Source organism: Dendrobium catenatum, unplaced genomic scaffold (assembly GCF_001605985.2).
Source record: "Dendrobium catenatum unplaced genomic scaffold, ASM160598v2 fragScaff_scaffold_370, whole genome shotgun sequence".
NCBI lineage: Eukaryota > Viridiplantae > Streptophyta > Magnoliopsida > Asparagales > Orchidaceae > Dendrobium > Dendrobium catenatum.
In genome coordinates this window covers 4186028-4198348 of record NW_021318832.1, presented here as the reverse complement: position 1 = coordinate 4198348, position 12321 = coordinate 4186028, and the positions used below count along the sequence as shown (strand labels likewise).

Below are 12321 nucleotides of genomic sequence, written 5' to 3'. Positions count from 1 at the left end.
GGCTTATGAGCAGCGACAGCCGATGTAGCAACTTGCCATCTAACATGTACAGATAATCATACTCCCTACATGACACCTACAAGCAGTGATGAAAAATGTGCTGCAAGTATGATAGATCCCCTGCAAGCAAAGGTGATCGACATGTAACAAATATAACAATTTCCCTACGTCTGATGACATCTGTTTGCAGATATATGTGGCAATTCCCATGAACATTGGAAGACATGCAAGTGAATGCACTAGTCAATATACAGGACGAAATTAATGATGAATGTAGTCCAATTAGTAGCCACATTAACATGCCAACAACCACATAATGCCTGATTGCAAATAATAATATTCCCTACAAACACTCACTAGCAATGATGATAATAGATATGTTGCAAGGATGTTGAGTCACCTGTGAACAATACACATACAACAGGATATTTGCGAGTAGGGACTGAAGATCGCAGCAAATACAGGAGGACTACAATAGATACAAGTGCCTATGAACCGCAGTAGAAAACCCTTGCGGAGAATAACCACGCTGAGAAAGAAGCGTGCTCATTTTATATTGGACTTGAGGGTTTTGTTGATCAGGCAAAACTAAGTACTCCAATTAATAACTCTAGAGACTCTGATAATGATAGTTGGGATAAAGGCGACTCGGTGTAATGAGAAAGCCCACCGACAACCAGAAGAAGGTCCTAACTGTGGCACTAAGCATACAAGGTTGAATGATTCTGTATAGTCAAAGGATGATCAGTTGAAAAATATATCAACTTTGTAGAAATATTGAAGCCTATGGAGAAACGCTACATTAATTGAATGAATAATAAATATCTGAAGATTAAACTTCACAATCTAATGTCCTATGCATGCATCATTAAATGTTGCAATTGTAGGTGGAAGGGAGTTGCCTTAGATCATTATGTCAAGGACTATAGGAGAAGCTTCAACATCACATATGCATATCATATACTAGAATATCGTTGGGATACTAAAAACTATCTTAAGCTTTATCCTATTCATGCTTCGAGGAGACCTGATGGGGACATCAGTTGGAAAGTCTACCGTCGACGTGGCCGTAGATCTACGGCTACGATTTACCCGATGTTTAGATCTCGTTGTTAAACAAGGGTTAAGTTGGAAACTACTTCGCATGCAACGTTTTAGTTTTCCTATGTGTTTTGATCTAGCTTAGTCTCTTGTGTAGTTTAGCCTAAGCGAAAGTAACTACTTAATTGTTTTACGTTGTTGTTTTAATCGCTTTAACGAGAATCTAAAGTTGCTCTTAAAATCTTTGTGCAAATCTCCAATTACGCATATAGTTCTACATCAAGACCACCCTGTGACTAAGTGAAAACAAACAAATCTAATAGTACATCAACCGAGCATTTGGTCTCATTAGATTATGATACCTCACTGTTGAACATCCAAAGGATTGCAGTCCCTTGAAAATTGACAAAGTATTATAGGAGAGGCTTGAGACCGTTGAAACATTAGCTCCGAAGGAAAGAACGAGTGCTCATCATACGTTGTTCCTTAACGTTATTACTGCTAATGATCAATAAATGTTGTACGAAAATGCACTACTAGACAACACTATCTGATCCACAATACTCGTACAAGCGGACATAATGTGTTTACAAAAACCAAAGTGAAATCTCGTGTATTTGTCAGCAATAGTCACCTATACAACTGACTACATTTAAAGATGCCAAAGAACACCCTTCATGCATTGAAAAGTGTGTTGACACATTCATAGCACGCATACATTTGGATGTCATTTGACATTGCAATTACACTCCATTATGTCCTCTGTATGCATTTGCAATATACAATGGGTTTTATTCAAGCATATTATTTGACATTGCAATTACACTCCAAAATGTTCTCCTGCATACATTTGCAATATACAGAGGGTGCCGCTCAAGTATGACATTTGACATTACAATTACACTCCAAAATATCCTCCCATATACATTTGCAATATGTAGAGAATTTCATTCAAGTTGTTCACTATTGCATTTGCATGCAAATTCAGCATACACTGCAACTAAACAGTATACAAATACAAAATGCACCATATATACATGGTATGCAAGTATGCCATATTTTATGATAATGAGCTAAACCACTACAACACCTATCAAGCACATCATGCAAAATGCAAATGCATATACCAGTACACCTGCACACATGCAAATATACAAATGCATTCAAAAGCATATATACCTGTATGGGCCATAGTGAGCGTATTGTAGGTACACACATGACGTCTGAGGATATTGTGCGAGAAAAAATGAACTCAAGTTTGAGTCTGATTCTTCTTTATGGATCAATAGGAGTTGACACAGGTCGAACCGTTAAACAAATATACAGTTGTGATGTCGACATGGATATTTATTTTATACGTTTATATTATGCGTTCAAGGCCTATAATAAGAAAAATTCATTAACAAAGGCATAAAGCTGATAACGAACACGATCCTCTATCGGCAAGTTGACATAGTCGATGAGGTACAACCAATAAAATGAAATAGCCCATAAAAACTACGATGATGGCTGCATTGATAAAAAATCTCAATCATAGGGGATCACAAATGTTTAAAAATGACTCACAAATGCACATAAAATTTTAAAATTCTAAAAAAACCATAACCTAAGATATTTAAAATTGAAATTCATCATTAAATACTTAAAGCAAAATACTCATCCACCCTCCGCAACAATTTATCAAGGTGGACAGTTTGAAATTCACTTCAACTCATAAAAAGCAAATGTCTATTCCAATGTTTAAAATTGCGTATTCGGGTATTGAGGCGTTTTCATTCTTGAGGCGAGGCGTAAGCCTCAAGGCATTTTGAGGCGTACGCCTCAAAATCAAAAGATTGCGTAAACATAAAATGATAAAATTTTTACATACTAATGAGTGAATAATATAAAACATAAAAATGCATAATATATGAAGTGAAATTAAAATATTCCAATAATAAGACAACATGAAATATAATTCAACTCCAAATTCTATCTTTCCCAAATCCCAGTATTCTTTTCATTAACATATAATTACAATTTCCAAAAATAAATAGCAATGACATATTACATAAGAACTCATAAGTCATCAGCACTGTCATCACCAAGGGGTTCTTCATTTGAATCATCATTATGATGAACTGCTCTCTCCCCTTCCTTCTCTCCTATAGAGTCCAATGTCGGGCATTTACTTCAAGATTTATGTAAGATTTAATACTAGTGAGGCGAGGCGGACCTCAACCAAGTTGAGGCGCAAGCCTCATAAAAAAACTCGAGGCGTAAGCATCGAGGCATTTTTTACTGGAATTGTGCAAAGGCGAGCCTCATATTACGCAATTTTAAACCATGGTCTATTCAAGAATATCACTAGAATTCATTATCAATTTGTATCTTGTCAGTAACGATGTGGCATGTGTCCTCTAGCCAATGGTCTTGCCGTCAAATGGCACCATAGGTAAAAGGTTATGACCGGGACACTCTGACTGGGTGGTTCTACAGCTAATTGGCACCATTAAATTACAGTCATCGTCAAAGCTCGTATATTCCCTAAATGCACTAAATTATTGAGTTGAATCAATAAGATATGATTGATAGAGCACAAAGCCCTATATTAGCTAAGATGGATTCAGATTTACCCCTTTATATAAATATTTACCCCAGGGTCAAAGTATCCATGTACGAAGCAACACATGTCTGCCGATATGAATCCTTCGATCAAATTGAGTCTACTATCTCCTTTGACTAAGTAGACTAAGAACCATAATAACCCGGGATGACTGAACCATGGGATCTTGATCGGGTCTATCATCACTCCCCCCACCATCCGCTTTAAGTACGAGGTGGTGAATTTTTAATTTTAAATATTAAATTTTCAAATACATAAACTCTACTGCTACTATACGTCAGATACTATGTATCTATTTGATGACTAGCCTTAATCGAAAGTTCTCTCTTGTTATCGGGAGGGTTAATTAACTATAGGCTTGCGCCTATAGAAAACATGAACTCATATTATAAAGTCCTAACAAAATGAGGGTGAAATCTCTAGGAAGTGTATTATTTAAAATCCAATATGCATTCTGAAAATTTGCCTCGGAACATACTCGTTAAAACTCTCCTCGACGAACCTAAAAAGAAGAGAAAGGGGTCCGCGAACAAGCCGAGGCGCAAATTTTTGGAGTTCACAAAGATAAATTGATTTGTAAGTTTCTTCTAGATCTTGTGAGAACCTTATAGATTTTATTTCATTCTACCTAAGACAGTTGGAGGGATATGGAGCATTTTGTTGTACTTGAAAGATTCTCCAAAATAAAACACTCTAAAATCAATAATGCATCACATGTTGCAATATTTTTAAAAGAGATTGATAGATCATATGGATTGCCTAAGGTCATAGTTTGTGATCTGGATGTTAAATTTATTGAAAATCTAATGAAAACTAATTGATGCTACACTTCAGTTCTCTTCATCTTTTCACCCACAAATAGATGGGAAAATAGAGATAGTAAATAGGTCATTAGGGAACCTATTATGATGCTGGTGAGGAGGATCCCAGTAATCAGGATCTATATTTAATCACATCTAAATGTATCTATAATAGCACTAATTTTAAAACTAAAACTATCAAGCCAACTCCATTTGAAGTAGACTATGATTACAACCGAAAAGACCCATTGACATTACTAATGTTGCATTTCATATAAAAAAACTAAAAAAAAAAATGTTCTACTTCATATATTTTTAAACTTTGCATTTACCTTTGTTAAAAATTTTAAGGCCTTCATAAAAAATAAGAAAATAAATTAAACAAAATAATACAAAATATGGGTTATAAATAAACCTAAAAATACAAAATAGTATAAATAGAGTGAATATATGATGATAAGAACCAGCCTTAAAATGAATATCTCCAAATATAAGAAGCTCCATACAAGGGCTTGTGAGTCTTTCAAGATTCTTAAGGAAATTGGACTAAATGCGTACTTCTTAGAATTGTCAAATGACATGCATAAAATTTTTATATTTAATGTTGAAGACAATTTATCATTACCAGGATATATTTTTTAGATAGAAATTTTGAGACTAACTCTTTTGCATGTAACCAAAGCAACCAAATATAGATGGACACCAAGTCTAATGTTTTTTTTAGGTGGAGAACATAATTTCAAATGAGGTGTTACATGAAGGGACAGAAGAGCAAAAGGTTCAAATTATGTGAAAAAAGAAACCACCATATGAGAATATATGACTTACATAGGAAAAATTGGCCAAAGCATACCCCAAATCTACATTTAAGAACTTTCTCATATGTTTAGATGGTTTATCAAGCTGCTTGGCCATTTGATATAGAAATTGCATAAATATGATTGAATAATTCCAAAGTAAGATGAAGTATAGCCTATGGCTATGATGCACCGACACTTCTCCTCAAAGAGGCGTGCAATGTCCGACACCGTGTCTGACACGACACTTGCCCGACACTCCTCCAACACGTGTCAGACACACCGAAAACGCGTCCGATTAAAAAATATTGAATACAAATTGAACACGCGTGTCCGACATATGTATCTTAAATATTTTATGAATTTTTTTAAAAATAAATTCTTGTATTTGGCGGGATTTAAACTAAATTTCTTATTTCCTATCCACAACACCAAATCAACGTATGCACTTAATACCCAATCATCAAATATTCTCATTTTCATTTTTTTTTATAGTGAAGGTATTTTCATCTTCTCTCTTAGTGACTAATAAATGGCATCGACGCCTGACTCTCGACATCCTAATACTAATCATTTTAAGCACAAATTCTAGTTAAATGACTTATTATTTTCAAATTATTTTTAAAATTATACTTATTTAATTTTTATGCACTATTTTTTAAATATAAAAAACTATAATACAGTGTCCAACTCGTGTCCATGTCCTGTATTTTCAATAACTAACGTGTCGCCGTGTCCGTGTTTGTGCATCATAGGCCTATGGACATTTGAGGGTCCATAGTACACTCCAAATAACTTCTAATACTAGACCTAAGGCAAGCAAATAATTTTCATAATCTTCTTTTAAATGGTTGTGCGTGTATGTGTTATAACAAGATAATGTGTTGTATAAATTTATTTATTGTATGATTTTATTATTCTAAATACTAGAAGTTGCACAAGAATCTAAGGTTTAACATGCCATGCATCGAAGAATCACAACAATATTACATCAAGTAAGAAGCCAAGTTGAGAAGAAGACAACATACAAAAGCAAGCCTAATCGATTTGGACGACCATATAATTGAAGTTTGACTTGCAAAGTCACGAGCAGGCTTGGAGACGTATTTTAATTGATCTAAGTCAAGCGGACCAAAGACAAGTCAACAGGCTAAATAGTAAATAGTTTTTTTTTTTTTCCTTGTCATTCCAAAATAGGATATGAAATGAGCATATATGTGAAAAGGTTGGAGTAGCTCCAGTGGAAGATAAGATTAGAGAGAGTCGTCTTAGATGATTTGTATATATAGCTGTTGAGCAAGACTGAAAAGATTAATAATTGTTTAAAATTACAATTTGATGTATGTAAGGTAGTACTAAAAGACAAATATGTTGTTAACTTTTTTGTTCATTTCTAATTGGATAAGTAAATTTCTAAACCTTGAAAAATTCCTTTTGATTCAATGCCTGGTATGAATTTTAGAATATTGTTTTAGTAGTTAATTTCTTTAATCTAATTTTTTTTTAGAGCCTATTCAATTTTACTCATCCAACAATTCCTTAAAAAATAAATATAAACTGAAACTCAACCCCATTATGATGCGGCGTATTGACAATTATATTATTTTTTATTTATTATATCGTAATAAAGGAAAGTACAATATAAGCTTGAGAATTGTTGGATGAGTAAAATTGGCTTGAGACGGAATTGACTGTAAAAGTTTTAGTTTATGCTTGCCCATATCTTGAAGATGTTGGTTTTTGTTTTGAAGGTTCTCATTGTTTACGGTTATCACTTTAGGGAAAGTCAGATAACCGAAACCATCTAATGATCGTTTTATTGTATTCAAAGCAAAAGAACAACTGGCTGTGCAGACTATGCAGTCCAACGTAAACAACATATGATAAGTCGAGCTTCAAGGCGCAAAAAATGGAGGTCATATAAGAATTAAATAAATCATTCTTACAGAAAAATTCGAAGTAGTTTTCACGAGTACAATAGAACAATATGCACATGTTAGGGAAGAAGGTAGAGGAAAATCATACCAGGAACTGTTATCTCTTCAACCAATTGTTGCATGCAGTGAGAAGAGAATCTGCCCTGTTACTTTCTGACGCATGAGAACAAACAAGGAAGCATTGAGTCCATGACTTCTCAGAATCATAACCTCAAGGTGAGATTATAACAACACATGCCTAGGAAGGTCAATAGAGCTGCAGCCTGCATCTTTCTGACTTGATTTTTGTTGCATTAATTTTCTTGTCCTCCATGCATTTTCCCACAAACTAGCTGTCGCATATATATTTGCAAGAACAACATAGTTTACTGATTTTTGAGGATATAAGGTTAGAAGATTACCTGCAGCAACTTCTCCAAGAGATCTATTGTCATGTATCCCACAAGCCCCCAACATAGCACCCCAAATTGATATGTTGGGTTTAAAATTCATTTTCTTTACAAAATTATAAGCTTCATTAATGAGACCTTGGCGTCCAAGAAGATCAACAACACAAGAATAATGTTCAGATCTAGGTTGGATAGCATATTTGTTGACCATTAAATCAAAGAAATTCATTCCTTTTCTAGTGAGACCAGAATGACTACATGCAGAGATAAGGGAAAGAAATGTAATATCATTTGGTTTCACCCCGTTATCTTCCATCTTCTTGAATAGTGTCACTGCATCTGTACCCTGGCCATGTTTACCATAACCAGTAATCAAAGAAGTCCATGAAATCACATTTTTACTTTTCATCTCATCAAAAGCAAGATGGGCGTCTTTGAGCTCTCCAGATTTGGCATACATGTCAACAAGAGCATTTTGCAAAGCTACATCGTGTTTAGATTGATTTTTCACTGCACGGGCATGAATCTGCTTTCCGAGGTCCAGCGAAGCTTCATTGGCACTAACATTAAGCATGGAGCATAGGATTACATTATCGATTTTCATGCCTGTTTGATTAATTTTGCAGTAAAGTTTCAGTGCATCCCTGCAATAACTTCTATCTTGTGAATATCCACTGATCAAGGTAGTGCAGGAGACAAGGTCCTGTTCAGGCAAAGAGTCGTAGAGCAATCTGGCACTAGTTATTCTCCTGCATTTTACATATGCATCAATAAGTGATCCAGCGACAGCATAATGATTTGCAAATCCAGATTTGATAATGAGGGAATGCATTTTATCAGCATTTAAGAAATCCTTGACTAAACCACATGCCCTCAGGATGCTTGCAAATGTGAAATGGTCCGGTATCTTACCTGCATAAATCATTTATTAATTTTTGAAAACAGAAGCATTAAGCAAATTACAGTAATCATCTGGTTTTACTTTTGGGCTTATTTGTTTTCTTGAAATTAGAAAACTTATTCTGAAAAATGATGACTTTTTTAAAGCCAGTTATTTGGTTGGATGTAGTTAGAAATGAACATGAATGTTCAACACTACAAAAGCCCTCAAATCCCTCAAAAGTGAGAATTTCATCTTCACAATCAAATGATTGAAAACAAAAATCCTCACTTTCAAAAACATAATTTTCATCTACAACCAAATGAGCCTTTAGAAATAACTTACATATCCCATATCATTTCATAATATAACTCAGGCTCCTCTGTTTGTCATGCATCCTTGTGGATCTCAATGTTTTTACTTTTATCACTTGAACTGCAACCCAAAAGTCCTATTTGTTAATGTGTTATTCCAGGCTCCTCTAGAAGTCAACCCAGGATTACTTTTGCGTTTAAAGTAGCAATAATATTAACTCGTTAAGAAAATAACAAAAGAATATGCTAGTAAGAAAGAGATACAATTGGGGAACCATGAACACAATCTACAAACAGAAATTACATGGCATGACAAACATATTATGACATAATGAACAACATATAAATAAATCGTTACCACTAGGATGGCAAACCATAAACATGCAAGTTCTGAGTGTACATTTCGACCTCCCTGAAATTATAATTCTAAATGATTACCTTCTTTCAACATAGAGAAAAACAATCTGAATGAATCATAAGCCAAACCGCAAACTGCATGCCCTCCAATCATGGAATTCCACAATACAACATCTCTATCCTCCATTCTCCAAAACAAACTTTGAGCATCCTGAAGCACTCCGCATTTCAAGTGAAAATCCACAAGAGCACTATTCACATATAAATTTTGTCTAAATCTGCTCTTCTCAATGCAACCTTGAATCTGCAACCCGCTTCTAATACAACCGGTTCCAGTGCATGCCTTAAGAACACTAGCATAAGTAAACTGATTGGCCTTATTACACCCCCGATGCATCAAATAAAATATGTCAAGAGTTTCTTCCAATAACCCATTTTGCGAGTATCCAGACATCAATGCAGTCCAAGAGACGACATTTTTTTCAGGCATTCCATCAAACACCTTTCGAGCGGAAACCAAATCTCCAGCTTTAGCAAAAAATATGATAAATTTGGTGTTCAGGTGAAGATTTGGACAATACCCACGAGCCAAAATACTCTCATGGAGGATTTTTCCTTCATCTATGGCGCATGTATCGACGCAAAGCTGGAGGAGATGCGAGTAGGTGGAAGAAGATAGTGGGCTCTGGTAAGAGCAAAAGGCTTCAATTGCTTCTCTGAGGCGGCCGAGATTGCACAGGGCAACCACTTTGGATTCGGCTTCATGCCTCAAATTCGGCCGAGAGGAAATTGATCTTCTCCCGACCAAGTTCATGGAAACATCATGCAACGGCACGGAATGAGTTCATAAGGATTCCAAGAGAGAGGGAGTTTGAAGCAATTAAGCGACTAAAGTTGACTCTTTTTTGCGCGAACAAAAAAATAGTACTTTGGTGGTTGAGGAAGATCATCGGCTGATTACTAGAGCAGGGTTCGTGCGCTTTAGCTGAGGCTTACTATATTTTGCGATAGCTTTTGAGCGGTTTTTCGACTGGCAGTCTAATTTTGCGGAAGAATTTCTGATGATTTTTCATAGTATTTTTTGAAAATTCATATTTCCTTAAATAATTTAATTAATTAACAATTTTAATTTATTATTAATTTATTTAATTAATTATTAATTTAATAACATAGTCTAATTAATTATTAACTTTAATATTTTATTTTTATTAATTTTTAATTATAATTTTCGTATGATATAGTTTAAATAAATGATAATACGAATTCTAACACATTTTCCCTCTCAGCAAAATGATTGGGACTTAGCAAAACAGAGTGTATTTTTCGGTGGCCTTTTTCAGCCAGAAATATTTTTCCTGCGCGTGTTTTACCGTCGAAAAGCTGTCAGAAATTCACAAAACCGTCGAAAAATGACCATTTTCCGTCGGAAAATACTGCCGGTAATAATTGATTTTCCTGTAATTAAGAGTAAGCCCAATCTAAGGAAGACGATCAAGCATAATGTTATCATAAGACAACCCAAGGATTTATTCCGTCGTTAGGTTTAACAGCATAAATCCTATGACTTTGCATAATTCTTGCTAAAAATCAACAAATATTGCTCATAATTTATAAAGCTTAGCAAGTGTAACAAGAAATTTTTATAGCTTAGCAGGTTGTAAGAGTGATTTTATTCTATGTTACATACATATAACCAAATAAAAAAATAATCTCCCTGTATTTATTTTACAGATAATCAAATAACCTCAAGTATTTACTTTGCATTATATTTCTTTTTAGGCAAATCAAATAGCCCCTAGGAAGATGTGAAATGTAATCACACTTTAGATAAAAACTGAAAATCTAGCCTTGTAAAATGGTAAGGTTCAAATAAAATAATTTCCTTGTATTGCGGCGGTATAACCGCCGGTAAAGACTCATTTTTGTAGATTTGTAAGTGTTATAACCGCTGTTATAGATCCAATATCAATATTTGCAAGTATAAAAACTGTTGTAATATCGCAGAATTTTGGCGGTTAAAACCCCTGCTAAAAACTACCTCTATAGCAGCAGTGTTTTAATCACTGCTCTAGGGCAAAAAAATGTTGTGAAAGCCTATTTTAATAGTGGTGTATGAATCATAATATCTATTAATTCTATTAATTTTCCTGTAAGCGAACATATATTCCAAGTTACTATCCTAATTTTAAATATATACATAATATTGAAAAAAAATTAAATTAGAATTTATATTCTAATTTAATAGTTTTGTATATGTGCTTTTAATTAACATTACATGTATAAATAAAACTATAGTTTTTTAAAAATTTATTATTTATATATCCTTAAAAAATTATCTTGATCGGGCTCAAATCTCGAGGCAAAATCAAGCGAAAACTTCAAAAATTAAATCTGGGATCACTTGAACTCTGATTTCAGCGAACTTATAGTCAAACTGAGCGTCTTGGAAATATGAACCCAACAACACCAATTTCGACTCAATCCGAGCCCAAATGTGTCCAAATCAAGGACCTGAAGTGCTATTGGAAAGTTCGTACCACAATTTGAGTTACCAAACGGTTTCCAAACATTTAGAGCTTACATTCGAATCAAGCAGCTCGACGAACCAAATCCAACGAGCCCAAGATCACCAAATTCCAACATCATTAAGAGCTTCAAATGTTTAACGAACAGAATATGATCAAGGGATTCAATATCGGTCGTCCATCCAACCACTCCCCATTTACCCCTGATCTCTCGCCTATTTACGGGCCAGGCCACTCCAAAAAACTATAAATAGACCCCTTATTTCTATTGAAAGGGGACCAAAGAAAGAAGAAGAAGATAAGAAGAAGAATAAAAGAGTAGGAGGGAAGAAACTCCTCCTCGACCACTGATGGATTCTGCCCGACTTCCGCAAGATGCCGGAATTCCGCCTGACTTTCAAGTGACGCCGGAATTCGGCCTGACTTTCCAATGACGTCGAAATTCCACCCAAACTCCAAGTGACGCCAAAATTTTGCATGGCCTCCAAGTGACGCTGGAATTTTGCCCGACCTCCAAGTGACGTCGGAGTTTCACCCGAACTCCAAGTGACGTCAAAGTTCTACATGAATACCATCTAACGCTGGAGTTATCCTCGACCGCCAATTGATGTCGGATTTCTACCCGACACCGGACCTCTGCTCATCGCCAAGTTTCTATCTGACGCCGGACTTCTGC

At 35.0% G+C, this 12321-nt stretch overlaps 1 protein-coding gene across 1 annotated transcript; it reads right to left on the bottom strand.

The window, feature by feature from the left end:
• Positions 1-7208: 7208 nt before the first annotated feature.
• On the bottom strand, positions 7209-10116 carry LOC114579392 (pentatricopeptide repeat-containing protein At3g20730). The gene is made up of 2 exons (XM_028693827.1): positions 9202-10116; positions 7209-8481 (listed from the first exon to the last, which is right to left on the bottom strand). Exons 1-2 carry the CDS (start codon positions 9932-9934, stop codon positions 7403-7405), a joined length of 1812 nt encoding a protein of 603 aa, XP_028549660.1. The 5' UTR covers positions 9935-10116; the 3' UTR covers positions 7209-7402.
• Between the last annotated feature and the right edge of the window lie 2205 nt (positions 10117-12321).

Excerpts from the sequence above, each read along its gene's own strand:
- LOC114579392 (XM_028693827.1), bottom strand. The coding sequence starts at position 9,934 with ATGAACTTGGTCGGGAGAAGATCAATTTCCTCTCGGCCGAATTTGAGG. Across the intron at positions 8,482-9,201 it reads TTTCTCTATGTTGAAAGAAG|GTAAGATACCGGACCATTTC; the intron begins GTAATCATTTAG and ends TGATTTATGCAG.